The sequence below is a fragment of the Electrona antarctica genome (genome assembly GCF_951216825.1).
Source record: "Electrona antarctica genome assembly, chromosome: 20".
NCBI lineage: Eukaryota > Metazoa > Chordata > Actinopteri > Myctophiformes > Myctophidae > Electrona > Electrona antarctica.
In genome coordinates this window covers 12,080,362-12,102,370 of record NC_136801.1, presented here as the reverse complement: position 1 = coordinate 12,102,370, position 22,009 = coordinate 12,080,362, and the positions used below count along the sequence as shown (strand labels likewise).

Here is a 22,009-nt window from a genome sequence, read left to right as displayed (position 1 = left end):
CAAAGGCATAAGAACAAATGGCACCCTTTTCACATTGGCCTATTATAGCGCCACCAGGAGGCTACAACCTGACTTGCCCTGGTGGAGACCTGTGCCGAGAGGCACTTTTTCTAGTTTATTGTTTAATATATGTGTGTGTGTGTGTGTGTGTGTGTGTGTGTGTGTGTGTGTGTGTGTGTGTGTGTGTGTGTGTGTGTGTGTGTGTGTGTGTGTGTGTGTGTGTGTGTGTGTGTGTGTGTGTGTAGTGTACATTGAACTCCTTTGGTTTTGTCGTTTTTTGTTACTTTAATATTGTTTTGTTTTTATGTTTAATATAATTTGACTTGATGTGACATTGGCAGTGGATCGGCCCTCTGATATCCAAACATTGTTTCTGTGGAAGTCCCGTTCTCACACATCCCATCCCTGAAACTATGAATACATGTTCAAAAGTTGTTTGCCCAAAAATAACAGATTTTCAACTGAAAACCTACGCATGTGACATGGTCATATAATGAAGTACACTAAAACAGGGTTCTTCAATAAGGGCTCCGGGACTCCTAGGGGCCCAGATAGTTACAGGGAGTCTGCCAAATCTTTGTGTGATAAGAATTATACAGTATAATATTGAACCCTATAGCATCCCTATTCTGAGAGGAACATTAGCCAAAAAATTGTGTATAGTAGTGAGGGTCCCTGCTTCATCTCTGGCTCAGCTAAGGGGCCCTTGGCCTGAAAAACGTTGAAGATCCCTGCCTGCACTAAAAGGAGCTCGAGGCCTGAATGCATCCATGCTTGAGGCCCACTGGCTAGGTCTGTTGCACTCCAGGCTATATTTATCTGCACCCTCACCATAAAAGGACGCGACTGCTGCGGTGACATTCCCCTCAGTGCCAACATTATTTTTGTTGTGTGTAGCCCGCAGCCCTGTCCTCTGTAAGCGCACCTACCTGTTGCTTAACCAGGATATCACCAGTGTGGAGTTGGACCATCTTTTCCTCTGAAGTTGGGACTTAGTGGCTTTTTGGCCAGGGTAAGTGGTCTTGACAATCTGAGTGCACTGTTCCTGGCTGCAGGGACAATGTGAGAGTGACTGTACATTTACTGTGTTGCATAATTCTATCTGGACATGCATGTTGTTGATATAAGCTGCCTGATTGCCTGACTCAATTATGTGCCATGTCATGCCAGCGAATTTGGCTTCCTTATGTATAGGACGTGGACTTGTTCTTTGAAGAAGGAATTATATTTCTTAGCTGAAATATAATGAATACAAGTTATATAAACTTGATTGACTAATCATTCACAACAAATCTATCTCATTACCTAAAAAGAAAGAAAAAAAAACCTTTGGCTGATTGCCCATTGTTTAAACAAATAAAAGCACAATGTAATTAGAATCTAATGCTCCCTGTAGCTATACAGCCTTGTGTGGCTACATGGCATTTGAAGCTGACCACTCAAACGAAATCATTCACTGTCCATGACAGAACATTATACTCATGGCTGGCTTACTGTTAGGCCTATCATTCTATCCAACATGTTAACATTCAACCCAACTGCTTTTGAACAGTATAGCTAAAAGCACAGAGAGAGACAGTTAGGCAGGAAGACAGTCGGCCACTCAGGGCTCTCGTGCCAGCCAGGAGAAGCATTGTCTGCCCAGGATGTCGGGGTCTATACCATTCTACCAGAAGCAGCATCGCCACTATGACCGTGGCTACCGCAGCCGGGAGACGGAGTCCACCATTAGCCGCTACCAATCCGCCAGCAGCAACTACGCTGCACGCAGCAGCTCCAGGAGCGCCAGCAGCGCCAGCAGGGGGTAAGGTGGAGGAGGAAGGTGATGATGATTTACAGTATATACTCACCCCTCCATCAGTCTATCCATCCCATTGTCACAGTGGAAATCCCTGCTGCCCCCATAACCCCATCACCTACTACACCACCCCTCCCCTTTGCCAGTCTGAACCGCCAGACTACCTTCCATCACCCCATGCTGGATTACACCCCCCCTCTCCCACCTCTCTGACCCATCCGCATAGCCCACGTAGGCCTACAGTACTGCTGATATTTCTCCATGACTCTGGCTGACTATCTGTCTTTTAACTCCTTTGAATTATGGTCATGAATCCTGCATGAATTTCCGTGCACCTCCTCTTCATTGGCACGACGTAGATGCATGATGCGACGGCGCGCTTGTGTTGATATATGCTGCTAATGCCCTTTACTTACTGATTGTATACCTTGGCTTTAACCCCACTCTACACCCACAACAAATATATAAAACCAGATCTGTTGCAATATCTGGTGATTGTGGGTCCAGTTTTGATTCCTTTATGGATATTAATATATGCCGTATGGAATGTGCTGTATAATACCATGTTATGGTATATGGTGTACTGTAGACATAGACTGAAATAGCTTGGCCACCCACACGTGTGTTACGTGTGGGTGGTAACATGAGTCGTGTTACGCTTTCTCTGTTCCGTCAGAGACCTGCGCTCCTGTTGGTCATATGTTTGTGGGAGATTTAAAGGAGTAGTTCACCCAAAAAATGACTTATTTTCTCTGAATTACACATCCCATGAAGCCTTGAATTCATGGAGATTCTTTTGTTTTTGCTTTCAAATTTGATGACAGGGTCTTCGGTCAGTAGAGGACTCAGTAGGACACTCAATTGTCTCCGCCAGTCATCAAATTATTGGCTTAGGAATGCAACAAAAACAAAACAATCTGATGGATAGAAAATAAGTATTATTATTTTTTTGTTTAAGAGAGTGTATGGTGTCCTCCACAGTTTTGTGTATATTATTAACGTTTGATAGTCTAAAGTTAGTCTAAAGTTTGCCCAACCTGAATATATTAGGCTATAACATATTTGACTGTAATGGATTGTGTGGCACAGTATGCTGTTGTCAATGATGGTGTGATGTTGTTAGATTTCACTTCAGTTAATCGAGCTCACAGCCTGGTCTGAATTCTTTATTCTGGAGAAGTAGGACATTTGATGATGGTGTGGTGTCCAATAGGCCTAGTTTGTATTTGCAATGTGTATTTGCAATTTGTATGTGCTGCAAGACATTTCAGATTTGTGCTAGCGACCAGTATCGTTTCGGTATGGAATTTCTGTAGTGAACGGCCTCATACTAAAAGACAAGCAACTTACCGGGCTTTAGTTCTGTTAGCTGGTATACAAGCAACATGTTCACTCAAATGTCAACAGAGCTGTAGTAAATTGCAGCCACAGTTATGGTACAAACTAGGTCTGGTCCAGAACGTTAGTGAGTTCTCTGGAGCAGAGGTACAAACTGTTTTACTATATTACGTTTGCATTATCTACAGTCATAGCCTAGTTTTGGGAATGTTAGATTCCCCGGCATGTGATGATTGAGTCACAGTGAAATATTTTATTTGACAAGTAGAAGAGTGTGGCACACCAGGCCAGGATGGCCTACCCAGGGCTGTGTCAGTCGTGGCCTGTGGGGCAAAATAATGCACAAGAGATGGTGCAGCTATTCACATTTGTGGAGCCCCCTATTGGCAGAATTGAAAACGCTTTTGGAGCTGGGCTCTATATAATCCCCTCAACGTGTGATTCCAATTCGGGAATGATTGGTTGTTGCGTTAATAATAGTGTTTTTTGTTCGAAAAACGCTCCACCCACAAATTTGTGACGCTAATTACAGACAAACAGTATCAAAACCCTGTTTGATGGTCATTCATTATCGCATGAAACGTATTGACTTAGGAATTAAATACAAGGGTTTGGGAGCTTTAAAACAGTGTGTGGATATTTTAACCTTTTCATTGTCACATGACTCACAAGACCATGTGTGCCTAATCTGGCGTTGAAATGCACATTTCTGCAACAAACAGTTACATGTAGCATTTGTGGCACCCCTATGGGTGTAAGTGAAATCATTTTCTCTATGTTGGTTAGATTTGGGTGGATTTGTTGCTTTTCTTCCCATCAATTCAACAGTGCCCGAGATTAGCTGCTCACACACACACACACACACACACACACACACACACACACACACACACACACACACACACACACACACACACACACACATGGATGGATGGACAGGCGCAAAAACATACCCCACCCTTAGGCCTGCATGGTGGAGACTGAGAGATTATTAAAACACAACACTCAGCTAATCAGAACATTGTATAAAAAAAGGTTGATTGATATAAGGCTGATAAAGTAATATTCTGGTTGTCTCCTTCCAGAGTGGCTAGCAGAAGCCTGCAGTAGGTTTTTGAGTGGTGTAAACCACTCCTACAACTGGCTTTGTTAGTTTTGAGTGGTGTAAACCACTCCTACAACTGGCTTTGTTAGTTTACGTGTCTGTTCGTACCAAAAAATGAGCTTTGTTAGTTTACGTGTCTGTTCGTACCAAAAAATGAGAATGGTTGCTATGGTCACCCTGTTCACACGGGTGTGATTTCATTACGTCAGACATTACGTCAGACCACAGTTGATCAGTCTATATAAGACCTTACACCACTCAGTTCACACAGGTGTGATTTTTACTAACAGAGAGTGTGTAACAGAGTATAACGTTAGAGAGCAAGAGGATGTCATCACTCAATATACTATGGCAATGTATATCAACATGCCAAATGTTGTCAACATATGTGGTGCTGAAGGTAACAGTATATGTACGGATATAACTAAACTTTTGTGCCAAGCCAAACACAGGATGTGTTGAGAGGGACGCATCCTTTTTAAGAACACACACTTTACCATTCATCAGTTGGTTCCATCTTTGCCACTTCTCCATGGTGGGATTGAGGAGGTCCTCTTCATCCTAATCCATCCCGACAAGCGTTTCACCATTATCCCTGAATGGCAATGGGCATTCCCAGATGCCTCAAAGGTCTGCGAAGAGGGACAGTCACTCAGACACATTCTGTTCCGTTCCACTCTTGTTACCAAGCTATTCTTTTCTACGCTTGCCAGTTGCCAGCAAGGAAGCTCCTAGTAAGCGCCAAGAGCCGTATTGATTCCAGAGAAACAAGATGAGAGTATTGACCTTCCCTTACAGAGCCTGAACGCTACAGTGGACAGATTGCTATTTGATTTATTGTATTAATTTCATTATTCGAATAGTGGTAATTCTAAATGGGATCTGTGATGCTTGTGGCTCTTTGAGCGAGTCGTCCAATGTTGATTTGTTGAATGTTGGTTATTTGAGCAGATTCCGTTTCTTCTGATGCCTACAGCTTTCAGTTTTACTCAGTGAGTGATGATCACGTATTGTTTGTTTTAAAGAGGAAATTACTTTTAGACATATAAAAGAGCACGTCTTCCAAATTTAACCATTCACCACCCTACTGCATATTAATACATATCTCATCTCACCCTCATGACCATGGCTTCATCCCCATATCATATTGGGTATATTGGTGACATGTTGTTTTTGTTGGGCACTATACTACTGTATACCAGCAGGCTGACAGTATGTTGTACTGCATATTATCTTCAGACTTAGAGTGTCTTCGTACTCTGGTCTGGACTCGCTGGAGGACAGCAGAGTGAGCCCTCTGCTGCCCAAGAGGTCCAAGCCATCTTATTTGGCTGTGGACAAAGAGAACCACATCATCGGCTATGTTGTGCCTCTCTTCCGCAGGTAAATTCTTAACCAGTGGTGGAAAAAGCTAGTACTCAAATGTTTTACTTAAGCGAAAGTATCAATAATGCAATGCAGAAATACTCTGAAAGTAAAAGTAAAAGTGCCAAAAGTAAAAGTACTCATTATGCAGAATGTCCCATTTCATATTCTACATACAAGCTCACAACGCGTCACAAAGCGACACGTGAGCTTGTAGAACGTCTATTTTCAAGTAGCCGAAGTATATAGGGATGAAGTGATAAATGCATGTTTATTGTTTTGTAATAATAATAAAAAGCTACAAAGTAACTGGTAACTTAAAGTTTTCAAATAATTGTAGTGGAGCAAAAAGTGCAATATTTGCCTCTGAGATGTAGTCGAATAGAAGTAAAAGTACTGAAAATTGTACTTAAGTTCAGTACTTGAGTACATGTATTTAGTTACTATCCACCACTGTTCTTAACCAGATGTTTCGCCACGTCTAGAGAAGTCCTGTAACTTTTAATGTTTTACCTTACTCCCCATACCGGCTCTTATCGTTAACTCCCATAGTCAAGAGTTTGCCACGGGATTGTCCAATACAGAGGAGGCGAGGGGACACTCTGCATACATGGCCCAAATAAATCTGTTCACCAGTGGGCTGGAGACGGAAATGTCTGAGCAAGCCTCCAGGAAGCTGGCCATGCGCGAGTCAGCCCAGCGCATCTCTCTGAACAAAAGGGTTAGTGGTGTGGATCCCTGTAAGAGGAAGGTATTCTGTTCAGTGACGTCGCGGATGAGTGTTTTCTATTTTAGTGATGATTTCTATTTTTACAACACGGATGAAGGTATTCACCTTTGTGACATCAGGGTCAACTGTGTAGGCCTACGACGCATTCCAGTTTTCTCATACTGCGTAAGGTGTTAACTTGTGACGAGAAAATAAACTTTGTGACATCATACGGTAAATTTGATTCTTCTTCTTGATGACATCACAGATTGGTTTGTTTACTAGTTATATACTGCTGTGTCTCACCACACAGTAGTTACTTTCCAACAATGGTTATGGCTTAGAGTAGCCTGGGATCAATACCATTTCCGGGTTCCTGATCCGGTCTGAGTGGAAAAAGCTTTATGTCATCAGGCGGCCGGAACTCACGACCGGAACCTGGCATGCACCTCCAAAACGATTGCCCTAGTTTAAAACGTGTATAGTTTGGTAATTGGTAGAATCTTTTTGTTTCTTTTGGTATAATAATCGTTTGGTACAGTATATCCATCTTTTATTCTAACTCGTAGCACGACTAGCCCGACTAAACTAATTGTTTCGCATTATGTGGGTTGCCAAGACAACCGGAACACACCACCGGTACGGAACACAATGTTTTTCTTTTTTTTCTAAACCCAGATCACAGGCGCTAAGTTTAGAATGAATACCAGGCTTTCCTCCGTGGTGTAAAGCCTGGTGACGTGAGGTTAGACCTAGTGGCAATTTGCCACTTCTCACTTCTTCTCCAAGGAGTCTATTTACAGAATGTCCCTTGGTGGTTATGTCACCAAATACCCTGCCTGCCCATTCATTAAGGATCATAAAAGCCGCAGAGACCCCTTTACACTGTCTTTAAACTGTCCCCACTCTGGCAAATAGTCCCGGGTCAAACATTTATCAGGCTATCCTGTTTCTTGAGACACAGGTCGTGGCAGTGTCCACGCCGATGGTGTTGCCACATTATGAGACTGATTGACTGCTACTGAATTCACAACTTCACTAGTTAGCTTCAAAACTATTTATAGGACATAATAATCAGCATTCAGAAAGAGGCTACATACATGTAGCCTTTCCTTGCCACATGCTCCACATGCACACACACACACACACACACACATGCAGAAGGCGCATGTAGTTTGCATGCTTACTTTGCTTTGGTCTTGCATTGTGAATTCTTTGTCATCAGGGTATGTTTTTTATGTTTTTGCTTACACTTAGGCCAGGGGTTAAAGGAATAGTTCACCCAAAAAATTACTTATTTTCTATGAAGCCTTGAAGTCATGGAGATTTTTTGTTTTTGTCGCATTCCTGAGCCAATAATTTGATCACTAGGTCATCAGTCAATAGGAGACTCGGTAGTAGCCTACCAGAGACTCTGCCGGTCATCAAATTAATGGCTTAGGAAAACTAAAACTAAATCTCCATGAATTCAAGGGGAGTGTGTAATTGATAGAAATTAAGTAATTGTTTAGGAGAACTACTCGTTTAAATACTAGAATCTTCATAATGCTAAATGATTGCAACATATCCCTATAGATCTATGACCACGAGGCGCACTTCAAGCGCATGAACGAGGATAGCCTGATGCACCCCCCGGAGTTTGTGATTAAGCCACGCTCCCACACCGTGTGGGAGAAGCAGTGTGTGCGACTGCACTGCACCGTCTCTGGGTGGCCTGACCCACGGGTGGTCTGGTAGGTGTCACACACACCCACGCACGCAAGCACACACACACACACACACACACACACACACACATGGGCGCACACACGGGCGCGCACACACACACACGGGCGCACACAAATGGTCTCTGTCATTCTTCATTTGACAAAACATTTTGACAATATTATTCTTCCTGACATTAATCATCTTCACTCTTTTGTATATTTTCAAAGTACTTTCTGCTTCTATCTGTCTTAAACCAACTCCCTGTTCTGCTTCTCACACCAAGGTACAAGAACAATGTGACAATTGAACCCATGGCCCATCCGGGCAAGTACAAACTGGAGAGCAGCTACAATGTGCACTCACTGGAGATCAACAGGTAAGTCTGAGCACTAGACGATATGAAAATGACATTACACGATTATTATTGTGGATGCACTCTTTACAGGTCAGTTTTATCAAGTAGGCCTATAGACGATTTAAAGCAAAAGCAAAGTAAAGCAAAGTTACTATATTTACCCAGGGTATCTGGGCTAAGCTCAAGAACTTGTTTCCAGCCAGGCCCTGCTCATAGAACATTTCATGGTAGTGGTTCAATGCCTTGCTCAAGGGCACTTCAGCGGTGGTAATTTTAACGTGTCGGACCGCTGATTCGAACTGGCGACCTTCCGATATCAAGACCGCTCCGCAAGGTATGGAATTTGCAGCTCAACAAAAGCTAATATGACGGCAGAAAATGTCACTATAAATTAAGATCTCTGTGATTCAATTATTGTGAGTTTAGTTTAGTTTTTTATCACAATAACTGAAAATTAAACCCCTGTCCATTACCTGCCATTTACAATAAACAAATAATAGTTGTATAATACTCTTTTTGTTGGGACTATTTTCTACAGTCTATGGTTGGGACGTGTCCTTCAACTACAGTGACTGGGCTGCTTATTGTGGCAACTCCTTGCCAGCAGGCCACAGTCATCTGTCATTCAACATATAGTATAACAGCTTTTGTTTTGTAATATAATCTTACTCTAAGTAGGAAACCTTATTAGAGCTCAGAGAAAAATTGCCAGGTGGCTCCGCTCAAAGATCATGAGACAGTCTATCATAGTAATTTGCATTCGCTTTTTGAGTGAGAGGGTAATGCTTAAAGCGACACTATGTCACTTTTGTAATTAATACAATGTAATTTTGTCACACCTGTATGGTTAAGTGCCAAGGTCTTATTTAACTTATTTTTCATGATGTCCTGGAGCGCCAAGGACGTGTTTTTCGTGTTTTTTATAGATTTATTGTTTGAAAAAAATAAAAAAAATAAAAATGGTGGCGGTCTGGGACTTTTGGCGCCACCTGGTGGCGATGAATGAGTTAATTGGGGTAGTTATTTTGTCTCCCTGCTTTTCTATTGAGACTTTTTGATTGTGTCCAAGGTCATGTCTTTTTATGATGGTTTATATCTGCATCTTCCAACCTGAATAGTGACACGCCCGCTTTGGTTCCCACAAGAAGTATTTTTTGTTTCCAGTTCCGAAACAATTTTTTGTGATCTGAATCAATTAATTAGGTTCAAATATGGCGGGAAAAAAAGTTCTACCTCGGTGGAAAAAGGGTCTCGGAGGAGAAAACCTTATACGAGCTCACTGGCAGGTGGCTCTGCTCAAAGATCAAGAGACAGTTTGTCATAGTTGTTATAATTTGTATTTGTTCTTGGGGCGAGAGGGTAATTGGTGCTTAAGATGAATTAATGCCTCTGTCCTTAAGCGTTTAACCCATTGCCTGAATACCAAAAAAAAAAAAGGTAATTACATTTTTGACATAGCCTATTATTGCTTCTAGCAGCTTTAACTCACTCTATGATCTGCCAAACAACGGACATGGGCACGGGTTCCAGAGGCCCATGAGTTATGAGTTAGACAAGAAGACTCAAGTAATCTCTTGAGTTTACAACATGGTCATGTAAAAATAGTCTAGAAAGATGGGCTCATCTCATGGTTTATTTTTGGACCATGTCAATAAAGAAAAGTGCCTAAGGAAGGAAGGAAGGAAGGAAGGAAGGAAGGAAGGAAGGAAGGAAGGAAGGAATACAACTATAAAGATTTAAATATATGAGGGGGGTTGTTTTGTCTGTTTTTTTAAATGGTAAATATATAGTTATTTGTTTGCTTGGTATGCTTAAATAATTTCTACAGTGGGTCGTTGAATTACAGTGAAATGAATAATTGTACACAGAATATATAACCACCAAAAAGAAATGTGTTGTTATGATCCAGGTGCTCAGTCTATAGATTAACATAAACACGCCAGTTGTTAATTTTATCTGTTGCTGTGTCACTTACTGTATCACAGTGAGTGTCCCAAGGGTAACCGGAGCGCTTGCCGCAAACACTCACCCCCCCCCCCCCCCCCCCCCCCCCCCCCCCCCCCCCCTCCCTCCCTCTCCTTTTGCGGACCGCTTGCCCTCAGTGGTTCTTGCATTCTTGTATTTGTTTAACTGAGGTTAAGGTTAGGATTCCTGACCTAGTTTCACTGCTGGTTTCACAAAGGCTTTCTCACACCAGTAACTTTCACATTGAGTTGGGACAGCACCTGGTACAGTACATATATGACATCACCAGCGCGTATCTATTTATTCCCAAAGTATCCTCGGCATGAGGTTATGAGACTCTACAGTAGGGGGGCTCACATGGCTGATAATATTATTTACATCTTTGAGAGGGCTGTGGTGCTATGGCCACGTGAGCCCATGCAGGACATTACTAATGTGACGCTTTCTCTTCTTTCAGATGTGATTTTGATGACACGGCGCAGTATCGCGTCTCCGCCATGAACGCTCAGGGAGAGCTGTCCACATATGCCTCCGTCGTCGTTAAGAGTACGTTTTGATAAGTCTATCATCATCATCGTTCACTACACAGAATAATTCACTCACTCTCCAGATTTAACTGTATACTGTCATTGCACCAAGGGGTCAGGGGAACAGGGCTTATAGTCATCTACAAGTATCCATCCATCCATCCATCCATCCATCCATCCATCTTCAACTGCGTATCCGTAGTCGGGTCGCGGGGGAAACAGCTCCACCAGAGAGCTCCAGACTTCCCTTTCCAGAGCAACATTAGTAACTTGCTCCTGGGGGATCCCGAGGTCAGTGAGTCGATGTGATCCCTCCATCTGCGCCATGGTCTGCCTCTGGGTCAGCTCCAAGTGGGACGTCCCTTGAGGACCTCCCTAAGGAGATGCTCGAAAGGCATCGTAACCACCTAAGCTAAAACTCATTTCGGCCACTTGTATTCGTGACCTTATTCTCATGACCCACACTTCATGACCATAGGTGAGAGTAGGAACGAAGATTGCTCGGTAGACACTGGACAGAGAGCTTTGCCTTCTGGCTCAGCTCCCTTTTCGTCACTACAGTGCGGTACAGCGACTGCAATACCGCCCCTACCCCCCCCCTCGTGAACAAAACCCTGAGATACTTAAACTCCTTCACCTGGGGTAATGTCTCATTCCCTACTTGGACTGCACAATTGGTTTCCTGCTGAGAACCATGGCCTCAGATTTGGAGATGCTGATCGTCAGTCCGTCGTCAGTCCAGTGAGAGCTGAAGGTCTCGGACCGATGGTGCCATCAGGACCACATCATCTGCAATAAGCAGAGAAGCAACCCTTAGATCAGGGGTTCTCAATGTTTTTGGCCGGGGACCCCCGGAAATGCTTTGGCAATGTCTCGGGACCCCCCAAAATAATTTGGCGACCCCCTGAGGGGTCGCGACCCACGGGTTGAGAACCCCTGCCTTAGATCACCGAGCCATATACCCTCTCCACCACGACTTTGCCATAGTGTTGCTTTAACTGTGTTTAAAATACAACCACGTCTTAATGTTGAAGAATCAGACATCACATGCACATACTGTACATTTACACAATATACAATAGTTTACATATGCATGTTTCTCAGAGGCTATACTCAATCCATTGTGGACTTTATATCTCCAGGTGGTATGACGTTTTGTATTCCACAAATATATAGTAACGAAAATATGTTCTTCCTCTCAGGATTCAAGGGTGAAGTCGATGAGGCACTGCCTGCACCCAGACGTAGGTTTGAGAGTTTAATTTGTAACTTGTAGCCTAATTTTGTATTATTTATTATGAATAAATAATATTATAAATATATATACATAATATAACAAATAATATAATTTATATAATTATATAATAATAAATAATATAATTAGTTTCTATTTTCTATATTAACATATTCATGTATCTGACATTGTCAGAATTGCTCATATATCGTGTCTGCCGGGTTCAAAGCTCATATGTCCAAAACAGGATTCAGGATTCAAATTAAAAAATGTCAAAAATAGCAGATAGACTAGCTCAAATCGAGCCACTTGCACATCTGTTATTTTTGATACTTTTGTGTGACGCTGTAACATGATCAAGTAGGCCAGAGCATTAATTTACAAAAAAGTTAAAATATGGAGATAAGAGATTTCTACCCGACAGCAATGATATATTGTAATATATTATTAACGTTACATTACCCATGCTGCCTGCCTGGGACATGCATGGATGATTGCTTATTCATAATGGACTACTATGCATGATGTCTAGACAAATCTGCAGAGCGCTGACCTGGGCACAATCATAACTGCGGTGTCAATCGGCTCCCATTATTGCCGCTTGATATCGTGGTTATGGTTGCCGCTCGGCAGATTCGTCTATAGGGCAGAGGTTCTCTGCAACCTTTTCTGGATCAGGGCCAACTTGAAAATAGAGATGTACCGATACCATTTTGTCGATACCAATTCCGATACTGCCGTATTGGTCGATACCGAGTACGGATTTGATACCAGTGTGTAATTTGAAGTATAGTGGTTATCAAAGTGGGGTTCAGGCGCTGAGGGCCTTCCAAATGGACCTTTACAGGTCTGTAACTCTGAGAGTGTACAAATGGTTCCATTTATACACTCTCAGAGTTATGGGGTCCTTGAAATTAAAAAGTTTAAGAACCACTGATGTAGGAATACATTTTAATTCCATTCATAATAGTTAAAGTGCAACATCAACTAACTAAAGCATTCAAAATATTACTGTAAATAAAATGTCATGTGATAAATTACGTGGTATAGACTGGCATACTCACCGATACCAATACCAGCATTTTAGGCAGTTTTTCCATTACTGGTATCACTATCGGAACAACTCTACTTGAAAATTTCCTACAATTCCTATTAAAATTAACTGGAAAAGGCACGCTGCCCACCCATCTGACCACTTAACTATCGGCTGCCGTGTTAAGTGGCCAGGTGGGTGGGCCGCGTGCATTTTCCAGTTAATTTTAATCCTCAATCAATCAATTCAATGGAACTAACGTAGTATAGGCTACTTTAAAAGTTCCAATTTATCTGTATCAGAATGAAGACAAATATTTTCAAGGTTTGAAGGAAACAAAATACTATGAAATGTTTCTACATAATATCTTTTAATTTTAATGTTACAAAAATCTTAGTCTTTTGACTTGAATTATTTGCGTCTGAGCGTCTGCTAAATGCTTAAATTGTAAATTGCAATATCCTCAGTCCAAAGACTGAGAAGGGGTGAGGGGAACGGAGGCCTTCATGGGAACAGGCTGGGTGGGATAGGGATGGAAATAGACAGCTGGGGAGGGCAGGGAATGGAAAACACCCCCGTTCCCTTCCTTTAGGGCAGGGAATGGAAAACACCCCCGTTCCCTTCCTTTCCATTCCCTTCCCATGTTGTTCCTTTGTGGGCGACTGTGGCTCAAGAGGTAGAGCAGGTCGTCCAATGATCCATGTGTCGGCGGTTCGAATCCCGGCTCCTCCTGTCTACATGTCGAAGTGTCCTTGGGCAAGACACTGAACCCCAAATTGCTCCCGATGTGCTGGTTGGTACCTTGCATGGCTTCCGCCGCAATCGGTGTATGAATGTGTGTGTGAATGGGTGAATGTAATGCACAATCTATGTAAAGCGCCTTGGATAAAGGCGCTATATAAATGCACCATTTACCATTTACCATTTTGGTGGAGAACACTACTGCACTGACAGCCTTTTTGTTCCTCTAATGATGCGATGCAGGGCCAACTTCAGCAAGTTCTGAAGGTAACAGGGCCACTGGAGTTCTGGTTTGACCGTGACCGACTTTGGGTGTATCCACTATGTGTTCTCTATGCATGATCACTCTTGCACTTGTTTGCAAATCTAGTGTTTTTGGAATACTTTACTGGAAGTGTAATTCCTCAAATAGACGATGAAAGGATACCGATTTGTCTTTTTCCTCCTTTCACTTTAACTAATAGTTAATATTAGTTAATAATATAAGAAATGTGCTGTAGAAAGCTACAGCCAGATTACTTTAATTAATAAAACATATTTTTTGCTCTTCATGACAAGGCTTCTAGAGAGGGATGCTGTGAAAAAAAGATGCTACCACCATGTTGATTGTTGATGTTGTATTGTTTCTAGCTGGTTTGAAAATAGATGTTCCATTTCACAAAATACTCTTTGATTACTCTAAGAATATTTTGCATGACATGCACCTGTAGGCCTAGTTGACAAAGGTTTTCAAAATGGAAATTACAGTGACACAGTTGCTGAAAATAGCCATTTGGATGCTAATGACACTTTGATATTAATGTGCAACTAATACCACTGAATGAGGATGTGGGATTAAATATCTTTTAATTCCCGAGTCTTGAACATGTGTGTAATCACGAGCATGACTATAAAGTGTTCCGCCCGTCGTCACCGCCAAAGATATCTTTGTGATCATCATCACATTGTGGTGTACAGTCTCTCTTTTGGTCTATATGTATGGTGTTGTATAGTATCTCTGTTGTCATCCTCTGACTTTACACATTCTCTTTATATTCATGTTCTTATATCCTCATCCCTGTCTGCCTGAATAGCACTGAATCTCTCCTGTGAAGCAAAGGGATTGATATTCTGTCAACATCTTTCTGATCAATCCTCTGTCACTTGTCTTACAGTCTTTACAGTCTTTAAAGATCTATTGCATGATGTTTAGCATGACGCCAGTCCGTGCTCTAGCTGACTCTGGTGTGCTATCTTATAGAGGGACAGGTTTCTGAGTATGGCATCACCTTCCAGACACACATCGTGGACTCGTTCGGCGTGTCGTTCGGAAGGGAAGGCGAGACCATGAGTCTGGGATGCACAGTCATCGTCTCTCCCGTCCTGCAACGCTACCAACCCGAGATCCAGTGGTACAGAGATGGTACGCAACATTATTTTCTTTTAATTAATTAAGGAAAACCAGAATCAAGTTTATTGTCGCATCACAGGTTTACAGGTGTAAAGTAGAGTGCAACTTTTTTTGGTGTGCTCCATTATTTGTAGTTTTCAGGAAAGGGAAGAAGGATAGCGATAGAGGAAGAACATTGAGAAAACAACCAGTTCTGTGGCCTTGTGGTTAGAGTGTCCACCCTGAGACTTGGAGGTCGGGGTTTGATCCCTGGCGAGGTCGTACAATAAAATGGGACCCAATGTCTCCCTGCTTGGCACTCGGCATCAAGGGTTGGGTGCAAGTCCCTACGACATACTGGTGCCATGTCCAGGGGGTGTACTTATACATCAAGTTGCCTCACGCTACAGAAACAGGAGATAGGCTCCTGCCCTATGGGCCTCATGGCTCGGCAAGGCTTACTTATAATGATAAAACAGGACACAGGCATACATACAAATGCGTGAGGTTAGAAGAGGTGGCATCAGATGCAGATGTGTACATAATGCGCAACAATAGGTGAGGTTGAAATAGCAGCAGGTGCAGCAATAGAACAATAACAGACATATATTGTAGCCCTTTGTACGAAAATAGTCTCACATGCAGCTAGGTGACATACCATTTAACCTCTATATGTGCTAGCCTGGCTAATAAGCCAGACTAATATCACACAACACTGTCGCGGTATATTAGTCTGGGCTGGCTCCACTTGGATTTCATTTCCCGGGGGGCGGGTTCAAACATTTTCTCTTTGACGCAATTGGTCAGAGCTACTGTCAGTCAAAGGTCTCAAACATTGAACGTCACTGTACCAAAGCCCGCCCATATTGCATACCGTGTCCCGATTGGTCCGACCTGTTCTCGGTTGTAGGAAAGAGGCGTGCTACTGAGCCTCGCCAGACCCTAATCCGCTGGCAGGCAATTTTTTTTTTGCCAACGGCTGATTCGGTCTGGTTTATTAACCAGGCTATATATGTGCTACCCAGGACAGCAATTATAGTCTACTACTGTTTGCCACTGAGCAACCCCACTGCACTGGTGCAATATACTTTCTGACACATTAGGGAGTTGAGATTCTCATTCCCATTCTCCCGTCAGATTTCCCTGCACTGGTCCCATCATGCATGGATTCAATACAGTGGCCTTTGGGTCACAAACCTGACTTCTGTCACCTCTCTGGTCTACCATTGGTTTGTCTGGTGACCAGAATAGGAAGACTACAGATTGCTAGAAGCCTTCTTGGCTCACCTGTCAAGGCTCGTGATCTGGCTCTCTCTAGTGTACAGCCGAGTTTCACTCACTGCTGAGTGCTGACAGACACAGCACATTGAAATATAATCTCAATACACAGGAGTGTGGAATGTGTGACCTATGTCATTTCATAATGATATCATATACATTTCACGATCAAGGACCACACCACCAAATAAAGAAGTTTAACAACATTTATTAACGAAAAGAAGAACGCATGAAACGATTAACGAAACAAATAATGAACGGAAATGACCCACGACGGGTCATCTGGCCATCCAGCTGGTCATCGGGTAATTTAAGCCGAGGTGGGGGAGGCTTCGGGGATCTGACGTGCTCCCGGGCACAACAAACCCCCCTTAGGGACCTGTAAAGAGGAGAGGTTAGAGAGGGAGTAGGATGAGAATTAGGGTGGGGGGAGGGATGACGAAAACGAGAACAGAGGGAGAACCGTGGGTTGGATGGGCTTTTATATACGGGTGGAGGAGGTGACCAGATTGGAGGTGGCTTGATAGGAGGTGGAGGTAGCTGGATCGGAGGTGTGGTCCTGCTCCTGAACTTCAGCTATGAGCTCCATTTAATCTTGTTTGTGCCTGGGTCGCAATGGACAAACAATAATGAAATCTCATTCAATTTGTATTTTTTGAATGATAATATGATTTCCCTAGCCTGGCATGGCCAGACTAATATCACTGTGTAGATATTACATTTATTTTTGCACTGCTGATGATTGACGATGATGATTTTCCTAATATACAATCATCAGACTGTAGTTTTATATGCTTACAAACACTGCTCCAAAAGAGAATCCCCCCTCCTTGACCAAGGAAGACATTATAGGCTGCTTGGCTTCAAACAGAGCTAGCTACTCTGCTACAGTGGTCTGTAGGACCTACCCCCTGGTCAAGGAAGACTTTAGGCTTCAGGGGATTGATTTATCGGTGGATACTTTATTAACAGTTTGCAAAAAGTACAGAGGTATAGGCTACAGTTATACAATAATGCTAAAAGGATAATATAAAAAGCCCTGTGGTCCTATGCATTCAATTAATCAAGACATATAAAGACATACAATACAACAAGAAATCATCAATACTATTAGCAGTAAAAGTATATTTACAGAAAAAGAGTGGGGGGGTCTTTAGGTTCAGTTGCAAATTGGGGGCTCTTGTATGCCGGTTTTGAAGGAGGGTAGGGGTGGAGTTACACTTTTTGATGGGTGCTGGTGGCATTCCACATTGCGGTGCCATGATAGTTATCCCAATGTTTGTGCCGAATCTGGGGGGGGGATGAGTTCACACAGAACGTCTCTACTCTCTACACAACATACAGTGGAAATGTTCAGGTGGTATCTGTCCTATCTCTTCCAGACGTCCTGCTCAGTCCCAGCAAGTGGACCCACATGCACTTCAGCGGAGACAAGGCCACGATGACCCTCACACATCTCAACAAGGAGGACGAAGGCCTGTACACCCTGCGTGTCATCACCAAGTCCGGATACGAGACCTACTCTGCGTATGTCTTCGTAACAGGTGGGGGCGTTGGCCGTTATAACTTCAAACAAAGTGAATAATGCCTTTCTGTCTGTATGCTATCATGATTCATTATTATGCTGTTAATGTGATTTGAAGTCATAATCTCTTCAGTTTGTTGGGAGTTGGGAGGGATAAGTAAACAGTGGTCTTAGCTGTGATTATGGATACAAAAAAGGGCGTTGCCAACGTGTCACTATTTTCATATTATTCATGGGTAGTGTAGTTATAATAGACGCAGCCTCTTGTTTATGGCCTGCCACAATACAATGTTTCCGTTGGCCTGGTGTGTGATCAAGGTCACCTGTCTCTTCCTCTGACACAAGATGCGTTCATAGGTTTGGTATTTTATTTGTAGTGTGCCCCCCCCCCCCCCCCCCCCCCCCCATCCAGTTATTACACTGGCCCAGGGTGCAGTCTGAAGAAAGAGAAACAAAGGGGAAAAATTAGGAAAAACATAGACAAAGAAGACTAGACTATGACAACCAAAACCCGGTCACACTGTCAGTCAGTCACAACAGGAGGGGGTGAAGTGAACCTATAGGTGGGTCTTAAGCATGTTTTTAAAAGTCCCTATAGGTTGGGGGCAGCTTTGCTCCTCAAAGGGACTTTGTTCCACAACTTCAGTGCCAACACAGCAAAGGCCCAGTCGCTCAGTCTTTACTGTACTAGAGACCGTGGAGTCTTCTTATACAACCGATTGTCAGATCTCAGTGACCTGGAGCTGGGAGATGGGTCTAAAAGTTCCACAATATAGATACACAAGATAACATTGCATACTCTCGGCGTGATAAGATGTGGGTGTGGTGCACGTGGTCTTCTTCAATGGATGCTGGTAAGTAATAAAGACCACAGAGAATGGCAGCTACATGGCATCGGTATGAATAACGAACATGGAAAAGCTGAGCAGTGGAGCTTATCTGAATTATTGTGGCTCGTACACAGAATGATGAGGTGACCTTCATGTGTCGTTGGCTAGAAGAATAGACACCTGCTCCGGTGTCTGGCACGCTTCAGGGTCACCCAGTAAAACAGTGGCCAGGTATTATATAGTCAACTATTTCCTTGATGTCCCTGACCTATCAGAGCCCAGTTTAGCCAGACCTACGGTAGGGGTTATTCACAGAGAGCTCAGCTATAGTGGGAAGAGTTTTGGCTGTGGACACTGCAGATGGATGTGTAATTGTGTATATCCGCCTCGAGGAGAGACAATAGGCTACTTGGCTTCCTTATATGTAATAGAATGTGCGTCGGTCACTCCCTGACATGTCTGTCTGTCTGTCTGTCTGTCTGTCTGTCTGTCTGTCTGTCTGTCTGTCTGTCTGTCTGTCTGTCTGTCTGTCTGTCTGTCTGTCTGTCTGTCTGTCATTTCAGCCATGCTTCTTTGTCTGTAAGCAAGTTGTCCTCTCTTCTGAATGTAAACGGTACTTCATGTAGTCAACTTTGAATTATATACACAGTCTAGTCAACCGCAATGACTCGAATGACTGTGACTGTTAAGGTTGCTTTTCTGTATATAGTGCTAACAAAACTGTGAATTAAGTGGGTGATGTATAATAACCTCAGAGTCATCACACTCCAAACCAATGGATAATAACTCAGTACTCCAACATACTTGTATGTGGGACATACAAGAATGGGTTCTGGTGAAGATGCCATATGTAACATAGGACAAAACATTAAACTTGGGACAATAACAATTTACAGCACAAATAATGTGTAAATGACAAATGACAAATCTGCCAACCAGTCAGTGTAAAATTAAAGAAACTTGTAGTTCATCACAGGCTTCACAGCATACTAGAACAAAATCTCACTTTCTGACCTGTTGGATAAGAAAATAAAATAAATGAACACTGCTTTGCTCGGGTTGTCGCCTCAAGAAAATGAAAAAATCTAAATCAGAATCAACTCTAATTCTTTGACAGACAACTGAGTCATTTTACATAATAGCCAAGCTATTATACAGTATTAGCTAGCTATAGAAGTATGCCAAAAGTCTTGCAAAGAGGCTTTGCTTTACCCATAGCCACAACCATATCTCTTTAAGAGTCTCCCCTCTTATCCCATTTCACTCAGGGGCTGGCTGCAGCTAATTCTGTCCTTGCTGCTACTCTTTGCTCCAGGCTTGTGTTTAAGACCAGGGACATTCCTGGCACAGAGCCCTTTGAGCCCCACAGTTTGAGAAAGGGCTAAGCACACTTAAAAACACCCAGCTGGACTCAAACCACTCTCACTACACCTTCATGTGAAAGCCGTTAATTTGGCTTTAAGTTGATTCAAATTGTATTGTTTCATATGGGGTATGTACAGTACATTGTATTGTGTACACTGTACAGTACATTGTATTGTGTCAAATAACAAAATACAGGGCCAAAAAAATAGTATGCATACTATGCTCTATTGGTAGACTCATGAACTGTTTTTTTGCCCCCTGAACAAAGACGAGGAATAAAAATAAAGTCAAAACAAAAAGAACCTGCATTCAATCTCTAAATAATCCCATGGAGTTTTCCCTCACTCTGTTAATAACCTGAATGTATATGTGTATTTATGTGTACCTACTACGGCACATTCTAAAGGATAATCCAGATACTAAATCCCCCCCCCCCCCCCCCCCCCCCATATTATGCACATTTCCCATTGCTGCAAAACGTATTTTTTACTATTGCCAACTTGTTTTTTTTATCTGCTGAAATCACTTTTTACCTGTACTATTGCGAACTTCATTTTCTTTTACCTTTTACTTGTATTTTTATGATTTAAAAAAATCACAACCAGTATACCGTAGTTATATTGTAGATATTGTTAGCACAGTCTTATGGAACACCTCATGCGAACATTTCACTGCTTGTACCTGTATGAGTGAGTGAGAACCCTCTTGAATCTTGCATTTTGAACGCTACTGTGTAGCATGTGTACTATAGTAAAGTGGTAACACTGATGCGTTTTCTACTGCATCCATCAGATGCTGAGGCTGAGGTGGAAGGGGCACCAGGCGCCCCTCTCGATGTGCGCTGTCTGGAGGGCAATAAGGACTATATCATTGTGAACTGGAAGCAGCCAGCCATTGACCGCGGCAACTCCATCCTGGGCTACTTTGTGGACAGGTCAGTCACTACCGGTGTTGATTTTGACAGCAAATATTTATGTATATTTAGTCATAGTCTTTGGAATGAAATTTCATTCTCACTCATGAAATGCTTGAAAAATACAGTATGCCTACTGAAACATGTTATACTCAGAGACAAAGGGAAAATCCAAGGCTAACTGGACAGAATCATTTGCCTGTCTAATCCCCTCGACTGAGAATGCAGGAACGTATACTGCTGAACGTCTGCTTGAATGTGTGCAATCTGTTTCCTCGTTGTGTCTCAGATGTGAGGTTGGCACCAACCACTGGACCCAGTGCAATGACACCCCGGTCAAATATGCCCGTTTCCCGGTGACGGGCCTGGTGGAAGGACGTTCGTACATGTTCCGTGTGCGAGCTGTCAACAACAGCGGCATGAGTCGCCCCTCCAGAGCCTCTGAGCCAGTGGCTGCCATGGACCCGGCTGACAAGGCCCGCATGAGAGGTACCGGTGGCAGGTCTTATCTATATGTGTAGTGTTGAACCGCCCCCACACTGCCCAATGTCCATATGTTTCTGCATGTTATGAGCTTTATTTATATTTTATATAGCACTTTTTCATACATCGGAATGCAGCTCAAAGTGCTGTACCGTCCCTAATAATCATTCTATTATTTTATGTAAGTAAATGTCTCAATCTTTCATGTTTTAGCACGATAGGCCTATAGTATATAGGCATCTTCTGACACCTGTGTCTTGCCCTTAAGGTACATCTGCTCCTTGGACTGGTCAGATCATTGTCACAGAGGAGGAGCCTGCAGGTATATAGAACTCCAAATGGATTCAAGACTTGAATGATTTCTGTGAT

The 22,009-nt window shown here is 42.8% G+C and overlaps 1 protein-coding gene across 2 annotated transcripts in view; it reads left to right on the top strand.

Moving 5' to 3' along the window:
• The first annotated feature begins 876 nt into the window (after positions 1-876).
• Positions 877-22,009, top strand: part of myom1b (myomesin 1b) — a 47,209-nt gene continuing 26,076 nt past the window's right edge. Inside the window, exons 1-13 of one of the 2 annotated variants that reach the window (XM_079489056.1) lie at positions 883-1,012; positions 1,553-1,804; positions 5,481-5,624; positions 6,159-6,327; positions 7,891-8,048; positions 8,306-8,398; positions 10,800-10,888; positions 12,072-12,113; positions 15,118-15,279; positions 17,907-18,068; positions 21,037-21,178; positions 21,447-21,646; positions 21,909-21,962. In XM_079489056.1, coding sequence (XP_079345182.1) covers positions 1,647-1,804; positions 5,481-5,624; positions 6,159-6,327; positions 7,891-8,048; positions 8,306-8,398; positions 10,800-10,888; positions 12,072-12,113; positions 15,118-15,279; positions 17,907-18,068; positions 21,037-21,178; positions 21,447-21,646; positions 21,909-21,962 — 1,573 coding nt within the window. In that variant the 5' untranslated portion in view covers positions 883-1,012; positions 1,553-1,646. Of the gene's footprint in view, positions 1,013-1,552; positions 1,805-5,480; positions 5,625-6,158; positions 6,328-7,890; positions 8,049-8,305; positions 8,399-10,799; positions 10,889-12,071; positions 12,114-15,117; positions 15,280-17,906; positions 18,069-21,036; positions 21,179-21,446; positions 21,647-21,908; positions 21,963-22,009 lie in introns of both variants that reach the window. The other variant, XM_079489057.1, reaches the window with a different exon arrangement.